The sequence below is a fragment of the Melospiza melodia genome, chromosome 6 (assembly GCF_035770615.1).
Source record: "Melospiza melodia melodia isolate bMelMel2 chromosome 6, bMelMel2.pri, whole genome shotgun sequence".
NCBI lineage: Eukaryota > Metazoa > Chordata > Aves > Passeriformes > Passerellidae > Melospiza > Melospiza melodia.
Genome location: NC_086199.1, coordinates 20,776,151 through 20,795,294, shown reverse-complemented (window position 1 = coordinate 20,795,294; position 19,144 = coordinate 20,776,151). Strand labels below are relative to the sequence as shown.

General features: G+C 39.3%; 1 protein-coding gene across 2 annotated transcripts; it reads right to left on the bottom strand.

Moving 5' to 3' along the window:
* Positions 1-250: 250 nt before the first annotated feature.
* DIO2 (iodothyronine deiodinase 2) lies at positions 251-17,188 on the bottom strand. Of its 2 annotated transcripts, none has more exons than XM_063160174.1 (2): positions 16,356-17,184; positions 251-5,467 (listed from the first exon to the last, which is right to left on the bottom strand). In XM_063160174.1, the coding sequence occupies exons 1-2, from the start codon at positions 16,575-16,577 to the stop codon at positions 4,850-4,852; spliced, it is 840 nt and encodes a 279-aa protein (XP_063016244.1). In that variant the 5' UTR covers positions 16,578-17,184; the 3' UTR covers positions 251-4,849. The 2 variants fall into 2 exon arrangements, with proteins under 2 accessions (XP_063016244.1, XP_063016245.1); XM_063160175.1 differs by having other exon boundaries at positions 4,895-5,467; positions 16,356-17,188.
* Positions 17,189-19,144: the final 1,956 nt, after the last annotated feature.

Here is a 19,144-nt window from a genome sequence, read left to right as displayed (position 1 = left end):
TTTAACACTGTAATTCTGTGCATACTCAACTACTGTCCTTGCAGTTCTCTGTTTCTGTCCCCTTTACCTTTCTTAAAAGCTGAGAGTAGTCAGTAAATTAGCTCCACCACTTATAGGGAACTTTGCTTGCATTGCTTAAGATCTAATTAGGGTGGCACCACCTTTTGTATTAAATATAGGTCTAAGTTTCCTTGGTAAATGTCAAGATTCCACTGTGTATTAGCAGTCAGAATAAAACACAAAAGAGGTATATTTTCCATTATCATTTATTATAATACAAGAAAAACAAATCTAGAAAGCACATTTCATGGAGCACCATATTGTAACAAAATTTTGCTGGCTCTCCTGCAGTGTATTTCTGACATTTAAACAATGACACACACATAGTACACACAGGCACCTACACCACGGCGATCTTATTGACAGACCCAAAGAGACTCCTCTTTCAAATACAGCCACACTGAGGTGCACAGGGCAAAGCCAGTGTGAGGGCATCTGAAAGCTAACTGAGTTAATCACTCTTTTGTTAGCCATCTTCATGAGCACACAAGCCGCCCCTGTCTCACCCCAATCCCTCTTCGCTGAAGACTCCAAGTTGGGCCCAGCTGATTATGGATTTGTCACAGACATGGTGTCGAGTTGTACAAAACTGGCCAATATTCCCTACCTGACTCCTCTTATTGCTTTGGTTATAGTACTGAATGAAAGTCTTAAAAACTCTTAAATCTATACTCCACATCACAGAAAAGCCACTTTTACACATGCAGAAACATAACTTCCCTCCGCACACACCTGGATGCATAGCACAAATACCTTTTTGAGAATTATTGTAGGTTTCCCCACCAAGATCACCTTCCTAAAAATCACTGCATTTTGTTTTTCAGAGTGTTCAGAAAGATGTTCAACAACATATTTCATATATATTTTCTTATTTTTAATAGACGGGGCATGTTTTCCTGCTGCCTTAAATTTATGTCATTGTCTACACAAGGAAAGAGCAAAATGCTGTAGTTCCTCATCTGCACAAAATGTTTTACATTCCTTTTATACAGTGCTAAATACAGATGCTAAGCACAGAACAATGTAGAATTATAGCCCAGAATTGCTTTACGTTACTCAAAATGAAAAATGCTGGAAGTTTCCCATACTAATGTTGAGACACAGTATTGGGGTCTCTATTATATACAGTAGCCTTCCAGAATGCTTTCAGAGCTGTTGCTCAACATGTATGTCACACTGGAGCACCTCAAGTAATATGGTATAGTGCCCTGACAGAGTGAGAATCAGACAGAAGCAAATCCAGTCTCACAGCAGACTAGACAAGGTAGCAAAGTAGTAAAACCTCTACCTGGACCCAAAGCAACTGTTAAAATATTTTTGGGTATGTGACATAAGGACACTTTTATTATCAATTGGGGATGACGTTTCATTTAAACCTTTTTAATACAATGTTTTAATTTTGTAAAAAAAAATAAAATAAAATAAGGCATTAGGGTTCTGTCAGCCTCCTAGAAAATACCTTTCCATTTTTTTCCTTTATGCCCTTTTCACTTTGAAGAAAGCCCTGCTTTCTGACCAGAAGATTCTGGGGAAAGCCAAGATTTTGCAAAATGTATTTCTGCCTTGATAATCAGTGAGGCTGAAATATCTTTAAATTTTAGGCAGGACAGTCATACTTGTTACCAATAAAAAATGAAGTTATTGTTTATTTTTGTTTGTGGAAAATCAATGTGTTTTTCCCATTTACAGAAGCCAATTTTATAATTCCTGTATACTACGTGATGAAGAGGCATCTATGAATTACAAAACAAAATAATGGAAAAAGGAGAGAATGGACTTGAAAAATAATTGTAACTTTAGATACGCAAATGGGTATTAACAAACTGAATTACTAATTTCGACTCTTTCCTCTGAACTAAATGTATGTTTCAACAGCTGTGTTAAACATTTGGCTAGCATTTCCCATATAAACAGTTCAGACTTCAACAGTATAATGAGGAAAAGAAGAAAAGACTTACTAGTTTAAGTTTTACAATGGCTATGGAGGTGCTGTGCATTAGAAAAGTTTCAGCTGACTGAAGAATAGGATATAATAAGGAAAAGATGCTGTGCTGGGTATGTCAATACAGATTTTCACTTGGATTAATGTCTACATCTTTACTCACCTGAGTAAAAGGACAATGTAGCAAAACCAGAAGAGATTCAGAGACAAGGAAAGAGTATGAATCTGTATAAGAATATGAGTTATTGTTTTTCTTAAGCAAACAAAAAGTATGCAAATTTCTATGTAGATTATATAATGACCGATGTACAGAAGAAAAATTGGGATCGCTTATGTTTAGTGGTTTAGCATATAACAGCAAGAGATGAGAATGACATCGAAAAGCAGCCTATTTAAATATGAAAGAAAAAAATCTGTTTTCATTTGGTTTTCTTTGAACGTATAAGGCATTTTTTTTTTATTTTATCAATCTCCACCTCACAAAATATTTAAATCTTAATACCCAGAAACAGCCTCTCATGAGGGGTGATGAGACATCAACAGTCACTTCAGACGAGGACAAAACAATATGGGCTGAACCTAATAAAAATTCTCTAAGTTAAAAATTATTGCACCTTCCCCTGAAGCATCTGATACAGTCAGAGGTAAGACACTGGATTAAATAAACCATGTAGTTTGGCTATGTTACTGTTTCTATGATAACAAGTTTTTAAAATTCAGTTATATATCCCAATTAGTCATGAGGATCTGTAACAGTCTTTTGCATTGAGCAATGATTTACAGTAACATTAATGAACGGTAGGACAGGATAATGATTATTAGTGGTCTTAGACATCATTTTTATGTGCACACACACATATATACACATACATAAAAATGTGTTATATACATGTGGCTGCATATATAAATGCACACACGGAGAGACACAGGCCTTCCGAGAAGTGGGGCTCACTAGATTTGACAACTATGCTTTACACCCTTCTCCAATGCACATTACCAGCTATGTAAGTGCATGTGTATCTATGTCTAGCTGTGCGGAGGAAAATGTGAGAAGAATGGGAAGCATGAACATGAGTACGGGAGAAATTACCCATGTTACTGTCATTATTTCAGATCTGTGCTTGAAAACACATTTCCGAATTCCTCCTACATTGGCTAAGTTGACCAACAGCCAAGCTAGAGGAAATACACAATGTTAATGGGCATTGTGAAAATTAACACACTTATATATTTTCCATTCTTTCCTATATCAGCATCAACACATCATTTTCCTGATGCTGGGCAGGATGAGAAATTAAGAACTAATTTGATTTTTGCCACTTATTCTGTTAATCTGTTTCATGTTTCTGCCAAAGATGAGAGAAAACTTGGATAGTCCATCTCCATATGGGTTTTCATTTATCAGCTCTAATAGGTTAGCTCATAGTAAATCTGCCTCTTCATCAGGTTTGATTAAATAATTTTAGTTTTAGAAATACCTAAACTTAATGTGTACTCAAAGTTCACAGTATCTCTTTCGACAACACAATCATATGAATTCATATGAAAATTCTGCCATCTTCTACACTTACATTAATTCAAACTGTTTGTCCTCCCTGTTTCTCTTCTGGGAAGGTTTTCAAGAACATGAGCAAAACAGACTATCAGCTCATCCAATAGCAGAACTGCAGCCAACCAATTCTAAGGCTGCAAACAACTTAACTTTCAGATTAACATAGATATAAACAAGGTTCAGGTATCTAAGACAGTAAAAGGCAGCATGACTACATTTAACAGGGTAAATGACAGGATAGGTTTCCATTCCAATGAGGTAAAATTGTGCATAAGTTCTCCTGTCCCCAAAATATACCTGCAAGGTCACATTAAAAAAAAAAAAAAAAAAAAGAGAGAGAGAGAAATAAGTTATTTTTTATAAAGCTAAAAGTGAAATTACCTTAACCCTATTGCTAGACAGAAAGAGGTGGACATGGGTAAAGAAACAGAGATGAGAACCAAAGAACATTGATAAATGTGTGTTGTCAGCTCTCAGAACCAAAGGTTTGGTTGGCATCAGCTGAGTTTTGTCTCATGATGCATGCTCTAGATGATTCTCAGTGTTGTGTTATAATTACTCCAGGTATTTCAGTTTTCAGATGGTAATGGGCTTATTTGATCACCTTTGTCTTTTTGGTCCAACTCCATAGATTTTAACACCTTTCTCAGCAGGCACAGGCCTGCACACTGGATACAAACATGTAAGGTAGAATTACGTAGATAATATGCTGTGCAGAGGTGTCCACAGAGAGCACAAATACCAGCAGACAAAGGTTCATCTTGCTCTGAGCAGCCAGTCTGCCTGTGCCAGTCTGCATGTGGCTCCTGCAGTCTTTGAACAATATATGTTCTACCAAGATAGGAAAATCGCCGCACTGCGCTGCATTTGTATGCAAAGCAATTGCAAAACCCCTGCTCCTCTCCGGCTCCTTGCATTGGCCACAGGGGGTAAAGAAGCGTTTCTGATGAAATGTACAGCATTGCCTTTCCATGGAATGCCTTCCAAGCAGAAATGCTTTCTGTGCCTCACCCCAGGACTGGGGCTTCTGGGAAACAGGTCTTACCTAACCACCCTACCTGCTTGCCAGCAGCACCTTTTTGGAGAAGCCTGTTCACCTCTTCTGTCCCATAGCAAGAGCAGGAGTGCAATTATTTTTCACTTGACAATGTTTCTGTGGAGCTAGATTTTTGTTTTATTTTCTTTTCCTAGTTAACATTCACTTGACATTGCTATCAAATGTGTTCTCCTGCAATCATCTGAAAGATTTCATTCAAACTAGCAAGTTTTCTTTTTTTTTTCCCTTTTGCATCACCTTAAAGGGACACACCAGTTGACCTAATTCCTGTGGAGAATGGATTTCATCTTTTGCTGGAGTTTTGCTCCAGCCAAAGCCGGACCTCTTGAAGGTTGTAGAAAAAGGGGCCTTTGCCCCCCAGGTAGGCAATTTTTTGTCTCTGCACAATGCATACTCGCTCAAATGAAACCCCGTAGGCCACATTGGCGTTGTTGTCCATACAGTCAGCCACCACTTGGCACTGAGGTGGCAAGGAAAAGTGCTCTAGGAGCTGGTGAGCAGCTGCACATCTCTCTTCCTGGCTTTTGTGTTTCTTAACTTCGAATGAAGAGGGAGAGATTCCAGGTGCAGCCCAGCCATCTGATGGGTGAGCTTCATCGATGTAGACCAACAGAAAGTCAGCCACACCAGAGAACTCCTCCACCAGCTTGCTGAAGGCTGACAGCTGGCTTGTGAACGGGGGTCAGGTAGCTGAGCCAAAGTTGACCACCAGTGGCCGCTCTGAGTTGGCAAAGTCCAGAAGATGGCATTTGGTTCCACACTTGCCACCAACATTCTTCCAGCTGCCACTGCTGTTGTCACCGCCCTTGGCTATGTGGATTACACTGGAGTTTGGGGCTTCTCCTCCCAGTTTGACCTGATGGCAGAACAAATTAAAACATGGCAAGTTAGTGTGACTTGCTTGTGCAGTATCCTTATGACTACTCTCTTCAAACGGTCACATGTTCAGAGTACACCTAATGAGTCACATGGGGGCAGAGAAAATCATCAAAAGCAGCAGCTCCACAACAGTCATCTTGTCCACCTGCACTCACAGTTCATGAAAATGTGGCATTTCTGACAAATATGTTACTTCATTTATGTTAGAAAATTTAATAAGAGGTCTGTCCTGTCCACTACATACTTGGTCCTATCCACCCTTACGTATTTGGAGACTTGTATTTGCTTTCAGACAGACTACCTCAAATTTCTTCTAACTTTCCTCTGTGACACCTAGGATCTTTTCCATTGTCATTCTCCATGAGTTCTCTCCTCTTGGTTCACATCATCCTTGAAGTTCACTATTCAAAACTTCAACAGTGTTTTCACTAATTTTCAGTATAATCAGACAACTGCTTTGTATAATGAAGTAGCTCACAGACTACACCTGTTTATATATTTTAGATGTTTGCCTTTCATGAGACACCATGATTGTTATGAAAAAAGAGTAGCCTGTTGATTCGAGATTAGCTAGTAAGGTGTTATAAAGCCTAGGTCCCTTTTCAGCCCACAGCCTGCAGTTCAAAACATTTTTACAATTCTCAAAACTCATTCTGTGTTATACTCCTGATTTTCAGAACACAAACAGTGCCTCTCAATTTTGAGAGATTTGCAGCTTGGTGTATTCTCTTTCATCCTGCAGTCCAAGAATGAAAATACTCCAGAGTACCAAACACAAGAGATCTCTGCAAATGCCCACTTAATATATACGCTGCTTTGACAGTGAATCATTTGAGATTGTGCTCCCTAAAATTTCTTCTAACCCCTTTGCAGTAATTTCATCAGTGATTGAGTGACACATTTCCTTCTACTGCAATGTTTCTGTACAAGATGACTGGGGGGAAAACAGCAGGAAAAAGGGAAAGTTTATATCATGGCTGAAGTAGGATGAGGTGAAAATTAACTGTTCTCAGCTCCAACTTCAGATCTAACTCAGACCCAACAGGCAGTGGTAGAAAGGTCATTTTGCCTGACCATTTCTGTTTGCATGTCTATAGAACAAAAGACAGAATAAAAGCAACTCACAGGAGGGAATCACAGAATAAGGTGGAGCCTGCAGAGGTCTCCAAGATCCTTAGCTGATAACTACTATACAACCACAAAACATTATTGCATAATGCAATTAATTTCTAATGAGCTCTGCCTCAGAAATTCCTATGTCTCTGTCTTTAACATCAGCCTCTAGTACAGCAATGCAATGATCCTTTTGTATTTTCCTGACTCTTTCTTTCTCTGCCCACTGACTATTTGATTAAGTTCAGAATTGTTTCTTTGAAGGAAACACACAGGGCCAAAGTCTTTAACATTTTATGTATTTATTTCTGAAGCTACACTGCAATTAAAGGCTACAGATGAGAACTGCGTAAAGACTGAATAAATAACTGATTTTTGGTGCACTTCTATTTTAGATTGCATTATAGGGTATCAGATGCAGTATAGGAGTCAGATGCAGTAAGAAGCTGAGTGAACAGCTGAATACTGAATGTGTTCATGCAGTTGCTGCTGAACACAGATCCAAAGGCAAGTAGATTGCTGATACTGGATCCTCCATTTCTCCCTCAAAAACCTGACTATCTTGAACAAAACTGCAGTTAGTCGTGGCTCTGCACTGTTTCATCAGAATAACAACAGAAGCAAGAGTCTAATAGAAGAAAAGTTTGTAAGGCACAGTCATTAATGCTCCCAGACTTTACAGCTATATGAAAATGTCTCAGAGCATGTTGGCACATGATTAGGAGCATTATTTTCACTCCTTTTGATAGGGCAAATTGAAACACAACCATGCCACCATTCTCACTCAGAGATCAGAAAGGAAGAGAACCACAGAAGAAAAGATGGCCTGAGACCCAAAAATCTCACCAGGCCAAGTATGTGGTGATCATGCCACTGGAAGCAGAGGATATGCAGCTGTAGCACAGTCAAGAGAAACAAGGATGCTCTGGAAAAGCAAAGCTACTTTTGGCCCCATCCCTGTAAACCTCCATCTGCAGCATTACTCTCTACTAGAGCGCTGGTAATAGTTTAAAAAAAGCTTTGTGCTTGCCTTTGAAAACAGCTTGAAACAGCTGAGTTTAGGACCTGATGTATGAGTGTACTATCCACTGAACTCAAAGAAAGAAAATAACTATATCCTGAGAAGAAATGATCTGTCTGGAGAGGCAGGCTCAGAGACTCAGGCTCTTGCATCTAAGAAGTAGCATTAAGCATCTTACAGCATTTAAGGCTACCTGCACCTTAGCACATAGTCTTCTGTTCAACTGTTGATAATTTCTCTCTGCCATTCTGTGACGTAGATTGATAAAGCCAGATAAAGCAGGAGTAAGGTAAAAGGCTGCACTTGAACAAAGAAATACACAGGTCAATATCATGTGGCACCCATATAATCACTCTGAGAGCTGCATTCAATCCAGAGGCCAACTAAACAATTCAGCAATTTGTGATAAATTGGTGACTACCAAAAGAAGGGACATCTCAAGAAACACAACACATGCATATCTACACAAACACTGGATCCCTCTTCACCTAGAAAGCTTAACTGTTCCTTAACTACCATACACACTTTTTCAGAGATAGCTTGCTGAAAATGTACCTTTTTGGCAAAGCCTGATGTGTAAGTATTTGGGCTTCACCCAACCCCCTGTATGAATAGTGGGCCTTAGTATTTAAGAGTGTTTTCTCATCCAGTCAAAGAAAAGCAGTAAGGACATGTAATTTTTTTCACAAATCACAATTAAACAACACACAATTTCTTGTATTTGCTCTCACTCTTCAGAGGAGAAGAAAAATAATGGTAAAAAGAAGCACCTATAATTCAGGAAGGATCAGAGCTGCTGAGGACCAAAGAAACATCTGAACAGTTGTTTCTACTTACTCCTTAGGTTTTACTTTAACAAAATATCATGACTGAAAATATCTAGCCACCACTCTTTTACTGGGAAATCACAGTTTTCTTCTTGATCATTTTAAGCAGAAAGAGAGGCTATATATCATAAGCTCCTCATTACCAATTCCTCACTCAGGTCTACCAAACCCTTAAATTTCCTAGGCCAGTTTACAAACCCTGAAGAAATAGACTAATAAAACAACTTCCAACAGACACCAACATGGGAATGCCCTTCAAGCCCTATTTAACATAGATACCAAAGATGGCAATATATTTTCTGTTCTTCAACAATGCAAGTTTGCATTCTGCCTCTCATACTCCTTATGGACTATAAAAATAGATGGAGTTAGGAAACAAAGTAGAAAGAAGCCTTTATCCATCTATACATCACCTTACAGCAGTTTCTCTTCATTTCCCACAGCCATGAAGGAAGTCTCATGGCCGCAGGTTACCTATAATTTTAATTTTTGTTTCTAGGAGTGCTTGTGTTGGGTTTTTCCCCTTAATGAGACATCCTTGCCAAGCAGGCATTCATGAGGCATTTTCTGCTCTTGTAGAGAAGTAATTAGGTCGGTGCCTTGTTCCATGCCAGTGTCAGGCACTCCAAAAAGCAGCCCTGCCCAGTCGTTAATGCTTAAACATAAGCAGCAGCGGCAGATCCACTAATTGGTCTTGATGAAGCACTGACGTTCCCAAGGGACTGTTTATTTCACCAGACCCTGAACCGATTGACACAGGATGACAATATCATCCTTGCTGATCATCTGCATTGTAGGCCTTGGCCATCTTCTTTGTTGTTATTTATTGAAAGAAAAAATAGCTCTTGGAAAAGAAAATCAACGCAATGAGAAAACAAACAAAAACACTCATGTATTCAGCCAAACTGCTTTTGAAATCCTACACAAAGGCAGGCAAAATATAAATTCTGAGAAACAAACCAGCAGAATTCCCCTCACACGCAATCCAGCATTTCCATAATCACGTACTTTTGTGCGTGAATATTTGGCCATTTGGTGCCAGCCTTCTGAATGAGGCAGGAACCGAGCAGCACGCAGCATCCCCTCCCACACAGCCTGCTTGGGACACGCAAGGTAGGCCAACCAAATCTTCTCAAACCAGCCCTGCCATCAGCAGGGGCAGGCAGCTACACCAAAGCAGTGACTCGCATCATTTGTGAGAATTTTGTGTTTGCCTGACAGCCTGTTCTCAGTCTGCATGCAAAGTGAAAAGGAAACAAGATTGCTGATGTTTTAGCACACAGCCTGCAAAATGAAGGAGACTTAGGAGCAGGAGAGAAAGCCCTATTCATAAACTGCAGGCTAGAAATAGCACATACTGCTAAATTTGTGGTACATTTTCCATAAGAACTAGGTAAAGCCCCACAGACAAAACATTGTCTCCTCATTTGCCTTTTCTTTTTACCTGTTTTGCTTTTATCAACTTCAGCATAACCATCCTGGGATCCTGTGCACCAGAATACAGCTTAAATTCCCTGCATCAGGAATTTTCATACAGTTTGGCAGACTCATCAGGTTGTGTCAACCCCCTAAAAAAAATAGGTGCTGCCAGACAGTTAACAGTTTATGATATTAGTCATTTGAATATGGACATGCTGTGTTTGGGACTAGAGTACAATGATTGGTAATGAACTGAATCTGCAGCCTTTAGCATTTTTTTTTTAATTCTCTGCTTTGATTTGATCCCATTCAGCTAGGTATAGCTTCATCCAAATCATAATTTCACTTTGGCTGGCAAACTCTACAAACTATTAGATTTGTTTTCCTTATTTCATGACCCAGAGTTGTGCAGTTGACAAAATCACAGAAGACCCTTGTCTGGAGTAGAGTAGCGGTGCAGAAGTTCGACATTTGTCTTGGGAAGGTGGCAACTTGAATTACTCGAATTGGAGAGCAGAGACCAGAAATGGCTCAGGCTTTCCCAGAGTCTTTCATTTAGGATCAGGTATGTGGAGCTGACGAAGAGAAGTGGGAGGCAAACAAACCAGGCATAGTACAGATAAAAATAACTAGTCAAATGCTGCTCTCTCCATTTAAAAGCCACCAGTCCCACAAATGAGTATGCATGGCACAAGGAAAGCATAAAGGAGCCTTTTGCCTTGTGCTCTCACAGTTAATTTTAGTTGCTGCGATTGAGGAGCCAAGAGCAAACTTCTTAAGGGCTTTGTGTTTCCCTCAAGATGAGAGCATGGCCAACTACACCGTGGCCACAAGGATCTGACTTCATGTGACAGAGGCCTTCACCAGATTTTGTTACTCAGCATGTGAAGGGAATTTGATATTAATTTGGATGATAGATTTTACTTTTTTTTGTTTACTCAGCTTTATGAGTATGAATACACAGTGGTGGTTTTGACAGAGAGGTAGAGCCAGCACTCAAGAACCATGTATGATCCTCTTCTTGAATAGTGCCCACTAGCTATTTTTTTGTGTCTATCACAGCAAAAAGGGGTTTTCACAGAGCTTTGAAAACAAGGCTAGCACTCCTTACAGTCATTTTTTCACACATAAGGGTGAAAATGGAACAGTGCAAAGAGATGTGGAAGAACTGAATTTAGATCTGAAAATGAAATGGGATAAGAGCCCATGTGGGATAAAAGTCCTCATATTGCTTTTCCTACTCTTTGTCTGTTTTGAATGTTTGAACTCTTAAGTTCCATGGGACCAACTGTCTGCTCCTCTTATTGGGACACTGCCTAGTACAATGGGCCCCTGGCCTAAGTTGGTCCTCACACACAACTACAACAAACATGATTATATATTAGTAATAATGAGAAACTTTTAATAATAATTACAATCTCAAGACCAAATCCTGTTGAATTTACATTCCCAACTTTGCAGGAGAAATTTTAATTGTGGTTTGGTTCAGTTTTGTTTTCCTCACTTCTTTCAAGATTGTTTTCATTTGCAAATGTCAATGAAAACAATTCTGCTAAAGTTGAACTTTGTAAAACCAATAAAATATTTTAATACCACACAATGTCTAGTTCTAAACCCTGAAATTATACAACAGACTTTTTTTCACGGATTCCCTTTATCACTGTCAAATGCAGGGAGAGAGACCCTTACCTTGCCAGACAAAATAAATACAAGTAGTAAGTATGAACTTTGTGTCTTTGTTTCAAGCTTTAAAATATTTCCCCAAAAAGCAAAGAGTTACTGGACAGCTGAAGAGCAGGTAGAAGATCATGCTTTTATATTACTTTCACATATATTTTTGTGATGATGCTGATGGCTCAGCATGTGTTTAACACATAAGGTTTGGGACTGTTTTGCTTTGCATTCTGATTTATTTTAGATCATCTACCTACCAGGCAGGAAAAAGCAGCCAAAGGTAATTTAACTGCCTGTGTGAAAACCCAGGAAAATCTCACTGGGTGTTTACTGAACCACTCTACTTGCTGCTACATCCAGAGCTGGGTCCACGCCATGAGCCTGGGATCCTGTGCCAGCCGTTCCCTGCGCTGGGACCGTCATGCCAGAGCTTGCTGCTGGCCCATTCTAGAGACAGTAAAAGCTGTACAAGTACACACACACCCACCACCACCCATCACTGAGATACCAGCATCCCTCTGAGGCCCATGACGCACAGTACACACATCGCTGTGCGTGTGCATGTGCACGTTGCCCCCATAGGCGCACCACAGCATTCCTGAATACTGGGCTGCTGCAGGGAAAGGCCATTAAGGTCTTCCCTACAGCACCCTACAGAAGAGGGATGATTTCCTCAAGGATAGCATTAAAGCCTTCTACTGGAGACCATGAATGATAGCTCTGCCTTGCTGAAGCACAGAGCTCATATCTGGCACTGGAAAAGCTTCCAGCAGAAGGGCTCACCACTGAGCAGGGCATCTCTAAAGGGCACGACCACTTCTTAAGCTATTTTAAAAGCATTTTAAGATAACAATTTCTCACCTTTGGTATCTTAGAAAACAGATTCATCCCACTACTAAATAAGGCACAGAACTTAGCAGGTAAAAAAGGCTTTTAATTTTTTTTTTCAAATCTTCTCCAGCTTTTTCTTTGGATTTTTGCAGATGTGTGATTATACATTCAGTATACATGCTTTAAGCTGGAAAAATAGCTCCCTGGCATTTGTGGAAATGGCCTATGTAAATAATGGTTACACTAACACCCTCCCAAAAGGTCTTGGTTTTCCTCTGATCAATAGCCTTGGCTGCATTCATATCTGTATGTATGTGTACATACACACATATATGTGTATTCACATAGGGAGACATGAGAGGGACTGACTCCTGGAAATGTATACTTACATATGTGTACTTTTGCCTCTTTATACATATATGTATGTACATATATAGAGACAAAGACGTGTATATATAGATCTTTATACAGGCAAACATATGAAATTGTAAATACCTACACACACACATATATAGAAAAGTAATATTTAAAACATTTGCACTCTTTCAATTACAGAAAGTTAATGTAACTTGACTACGACCTCTGTTTATCTCTGTTATGATGATTAGTTTGGTCCTAAAGACTCCCTTGTAATGTAAGACACACTTGCCTCTTGGAAAATAATAGGAGAATGGTCTATAAATCACAAAGCTGGTGAAGTGCAGACAATATCAACCTGAGTCTGACAGATATTGAACTCAGAGCTAAGGAAGTAAAAAGAAATATATTATTCATTAGTAACATTTACATTAAAAATCAAAAGAAACAAAAAACCAATTATTTTGATTCCAGTAAGACTTTAAAATGTGGAGAAAAGCAGTCATATAGAATGTTCCAATAGAAAAGAACACTGAATATACTCTACATACAGTAAACAAACTTTGCATTGTTTTCCCACTGATGATGTTAAAATCTTCAACTGTTGCTAGGTAATCTTGCCTATGAAATAATTGCCCTCACCAAAAAATCTTGTGAGTAATACTTAATAACAACAAAAAGCCAAAAAAGTTGACATTTGGATGAGATATTAATAAGGTTTTCTAGACAATAAGAAAATAAATCAGAATACCTTCCTTGAAATATACCCTAACCATTAAAAGATCATATCTTCTACACAATAGCCTTGAAAAAAAAAGAATTCTGGGACAACACATGCTTTTGAGGCAAAGGTACTTTCTTGTAGTAAGTTTACCTTAATTCAGAATGTAGTGTCTACCTATAGTGTTTTTCTGGAATAGCTTCCCATAATTTTGCTTTGAATAGAAATTCTACCACAAGTAAAAGTAATTTTGTGAAAAATATAATGAAACGGGCTCAGGAAGAATTCTGTGTAAGTGACACAAAACACAGTAAAACCAAGCACAGTTTCTTCTTTGATCCAGTCTCCTGCTAACTGGCAGTCTGGCTCTGGTTATCTCAGACATCTGCAATTCTGTTATTCTACATGAAAAATGGTGATTTTCTCATAACTACTGCTCAGTGGAATGAGTTTAAGTACTTTCTAAAGTAATTTACTAATACCTGGCTTCAGCTGGTAAATTGGAGTAGCAAGCAATCATGGATATGTTATCAGCTATGTTTTGCCATGCTGTATAGTAACCTGATTCCACAACATTTTAATTTCTCACTTACTGTCTCAGAGTAAGATATCACAACAGGGTAATTCTATTCAGGATTTAGAAAAGGGTGATTTACGAAAAAATTCGCCTTGTAGGACATTCTTTGATATATTTCACTATTTCTCATGTTTTTAAAATATGTTACAAAGGACAATATGTTTCAATCTTTTTCAAATCTACTAGTACAACTTTCAGATGAGACTTTTTTTCCTATTTCTTCCTTACAGAAGCAGCAAAAGATTGTCATCTATCGTAGAGGTGATGACTCTTCTTCCAATATTGCTCCTCAGTTTACTTTGTCCCCTTTACAATTTGATTTCTATACTTAACTATCTTTCTGTGACAATCAAGTTTCCAATGATATTCTGTCCTTATGGCCCATAATTTTATGAAGCAAAATAGTCTTTCCATGTATTGTTGGTCAATTCATTTTGCCTTAAGGATAGCTGCCATGAATGGACTTTTTCCTCTTTTTGGAACAAGGTGATAAAATTTGTTTGTGTTTATTTGCATTTTTCTGCTGAGTTCATTGAGGCACAGGGTTTATTCTTGGAACCTTATGGCCTGATCGACCTGAACAACCCAGGTGATTTAATGCTGATAAGGGAGAGAATAAAGTTACCAAAGTTCAAGGTATGAGTTTCACTGCCAGCACCAAAAATAGCAGAGTCACCATACCTGTCACTCCCATGTTTAACATCATGATACTGAAAGAAAGGCAAAGCATGACTTTGGATACTACAGAAAGGCATGCAATATCTTGATTTTAAATAATTGTGTGCAATTTAAGCAAAAAGAGATTGAAAATATATCATGGATATGAAGTTTCCTACAGCTTCACAACTTCTCCAGACCCCAGGCCACATATAGGTTGCAAGTATGGGAACTCAAATCTTGACTGTTGAAGAGTTGTGCTACCAGCTTCCACTGGAGCCTTGACCAAGCCATGTGCTAACTGTCCTGCTTTGCCTTGCCTGTAAATGGGAACAATTGTGTTCAGTGACCCATTTAACAAGGCCACTGTAAAATGTACTTACTTAATGTCTATGAAGAGAATAAAAACAAAGACTAGAAGGGCTAGGAGAATAGTGGGCTTCGTTCAGCATTATTTTATTTGGGTAGCCAGCTGGATGATTCCTGGGTTGCTGTAAGAGGTTGACCCATTTGGCAAAAGCTAAAGTTATTTCTATTTGTCTTACACTGAAAATTAATGTCCCCATGGCTTGAGTTTCAGGCTAAGCAGATGGTATTCCATATCACAAAGCCAGCAAACACCAGCATCACCAGCTCTTCACATTTTTAGATAAGAGCAAACATAAAGGCTATTGTAGAGGTGTGAAAGCAAATTGGGGGGAAGGCAATACAAAAAGAAATATTTCAGAAGAGTATTTGGACAGGACCCCTGTGACATCACATGGAGTATGTTAAATTAGATGGTCTAAATAAGACAACAAATTAACAGACTAAGCACTGTTTTGAAAGCCACAGAGCTCTGAATCCAGTTCTACCTACTAACTGGGTGGTCTGTGCAAGAAATTTCATGGTTTTGGGTTCACCTTTTCAATCTATAAAAGGGAATTCCAGCTACCTCATGAGACCTGGGCAGTACCACTGGGTAATATTTGTAAGAAATCTTAAAAGGAAAAGAAAAGTACATGTTGCATAACTGTTACTAGCTTTATTAACTTAAATCACCAGGCAGCTGTCCGACAGCTAGTCAAGTTCATTTTTAATCTCTGACATGTCCCTCTGTCACTGCTTTCCTGAAGTAAAAAGGTGGACAGTTTTACTTGGATACCTTCTTCAATACGAAAGTTTAACATATGAGTAATAGAAAATGCCAGTGTGATGACAAATGGTTCATGTCTATCTTTTACTCTAGGTTAAACAACTCTAGTTACACACAGTTAACATCCATGTAGAACTCTATCTGAAGATGCAGTCTTTTTATAATATCTGAGGCTCTCACATGGCAATAATAAACTACAGCTGTGAAAACACCCAGAGTATTTTACAATTACTCTTAAACGAAGACGTTGAAATACTTTAAAAACATGAAGATTATTATTCATGCTCTTGGGGAAACTGAGGCACACCTAAACCCAGAGACATGGCCAAGGCTGCACAGAGAGTTAGCACAGGGATTCAGCAGCTATAGAATTTCACGAATCCTTAACCCCGACTTACAAGCACCGCTCCTTTCAGCTCATACCTCTCCATCAGACTTCACACGAGCTAGGTGACAGCTCGCACCCGCACCATTCCCTTCCCTTCCCCGCTGCCCAGCGGGACGCTGGCCCCAGCCGAGCCCGGGCTCCTCACCTGCTTGTAGGCGTCCAGGAGGAAGCTGTTCCAGACGCAGCGCAGCCCCTCCGAGGTCAGCATCCTCCGCCACTCACCGCGCCCGGACTTGGAGCGGCTCAGGAACAGCACCATGTGCTTCAGGAGGATCACAGAGTCATAGAGCGCGAGAAAGAGGCAATTGGAGAAAAACACCGGCAAGATCTGAAGCGTGATCAACAAATCCACACTTAGCAGACCCATCTTCCTCGCTGCTTCTCCTCAGCCGGGTACCTTCAGCTGGCTTTATTGCTCTGTACCCTCATTTAAAAGAGTAAAGCAAAAGGCATTTCAAAAGCCTCATTACCCCTTTCACAGCTGCTCTATTTAAAATAAGCAGAGATAGTTAAGTATGAGCAGGCTGGTTAAAACCATAACTGCACGGTATTCATTCAACTGCAAGCTGCTTATTTTTCAGAAATTTAGATGTTAACAAAAATTCTTCTCTTAACCAGGAGACCTGATTTTGCTGAAGAGAGAGGCAGCTGTTTTTCCAGTTCCCTGCAGTTACAAAATTTAAGCTGAGACTGTTAATTGTTAACTTTCCTGCACTATCCCATTGTTCCTCGGATATTTAAGCACTGAACAGACCTCTCATTTCTGTGTCAGTAAAGCTAGCTACTAGGTGCAACAATGCTTTTAGAAAAAGGGTTTATGTACATAAACTTTCTGTTCCTTCCTCCCTGCTTCCCTCCCTCTCTTTCCCTCTCAGCCTCCCCCGTCCCCCCCTCCTACTCGGCGTCTCTGTATTCCTGCCTTCCTCCTCTCCTCTCCTCTCCTCTCGCACTCTCTCTTTGCTATCTGCCTATGGTGCAAAGTGCTCTCCCCTCTGGAGTCCTAGCTTGCTTCCCTGAAGCCTTTTATACATTCCCTAGCTAATTGCTGCAATAGAGAAATGAAACCCTAATCTTAGTAAAGATCTTGACGTCAATGTAAAAGAGGGCTTTACTTTGGCCAGGGCTGCAGTGAATAGAAAAAATGAAATTCTCAAAACTTTTTTTTTTTTTTTTCCCTTAAGAGAGAGGAGAAAAAAATAGAGACAGAGAGCAAGGGTGGAACTTTGCTTTACTTTGAAAAGGAGAAAGAAAAAATCCAATATGTTTCTGAATGTTCTTACAAAATACTTCCAAATTTTGGAAGAAGTATTTTCATGTGACATGGAAGGTAACACAACAACAGAGACTTCTGTTATCAATAGGTTTTTTTTCTCATGATTGGTTTATTTTCTTTGTCCTTTTTGCTTTTGTGAGTTGATGCATCCCAAGAAAGAGCACATTTCTGTAACATTTTTCTCCCACCTGCCTGAAGTACCAGTATAATTATTTTTTGTTTTCTTGGTAACATAAGTGAACACCTATAACTGACTTCATCTACTGATGTGTAAGAGAAGGAGATAAGAGAGAAAATAAATTTTTTATGGATTTGGGTTTTTGAAGCGAAAGTTCCCTACCTAAAAAAAATATATGCTTTAGCCTTAAATGATGTTAAATCAACTGAGCTTCAAGGACTTTAATATTCCTATTTAATATTAGGGTAACTAGCTTTTGGTCAAAAGCCTGTAAAGAAAAAAAATAGAAGTTTCCTCTGGCAGAGCCATTGGGATTTTAACAACTGCAAGGATCCCCTTTAGCCCCATACTGAAGGCTTTTTGTTCATTTGCACTTCTCTTTGTTTCACCTTTTTAGTCCAATACTTAGTCCTCTTCTCACACAACTTTTTTGGGGAGCTATAGTAGACAAGTTTGTTTGGGGTTTTTTTAGCTTGGTTCTAAATCCCTTAGGTAAATATTTCACAAATTTCCTGTTGCAGACATCCATAAGTTTGGGGTTTAGTGGATGTCTTCACTGTGTGCTTACTAGGCTCTCCTCCCTGGATACATTTCACTCCCAGAGATGCCAGCATGATATCTAGCCTCTGTCAACTCTCATCCTTGATGAGGAGTATGAGCTTACTTCATTAATATATCTTCTTCATCAGTCATCACTCTCCTTCCACTGCTAGCAAATGCAGAAGGTAAACACCATCAGTCTTCCTTACTCCGGGGTCTTTAATTTTCAGACATTGTAATGTCACTTGGCCTGTCATTATACTAGGATGTACACTTCTAGAAAAGCCACCCCATGTCTTGTCCTCCCCAAAGTTTGTTTAGGTAGCTAAATTTCAGGCATTCTCAAAAGATATCACCCAGACAGGATATCTTCCAGCAAATGTTTACTCATAGAAATAACTTTAAAAGGTTGCACACATCAAACCAGTGACCTACTGCAGTACTAGCATAAACAAAACAAACAAACAAACAAACAAAAAGACTGAGTTCCTTTTTCAAACTATTTTTAAGTCAAATGTTGGTGATGACAGTGCTCTGTTGCCATAGAAGGATTGCAGCCTCACAGATCTGGCTTTATTACTAGAACTTGCAAAAACACGTTATAAGAAGGCATTTATATATCCCCACACATGGATGAGTCAGTGTGCTCATGTCATGTGAGCACAAGACAGGAACAAGGGTCCCCAGAGCTGCTAAACTCGCTCACTGCCTGACCTCGGGCAAGCATATGTAATCACTTGATTACAAGCACTCTAAAGCCTAAGCTACTCCTCTGTAGATTCACTACTAAAAAAATACATGATTCTGTCTGGGAAGGTGCCCTTTCTTTATTTTGGGAAGGTCTGTTAAACGGCAGGCCTGGAGATCGTTGATGACAGTGCCAGATGAATCATCAGCCATTGTTTCTGAGAACAGTTTGCAAACATCTCTGAGGACAGTCCAG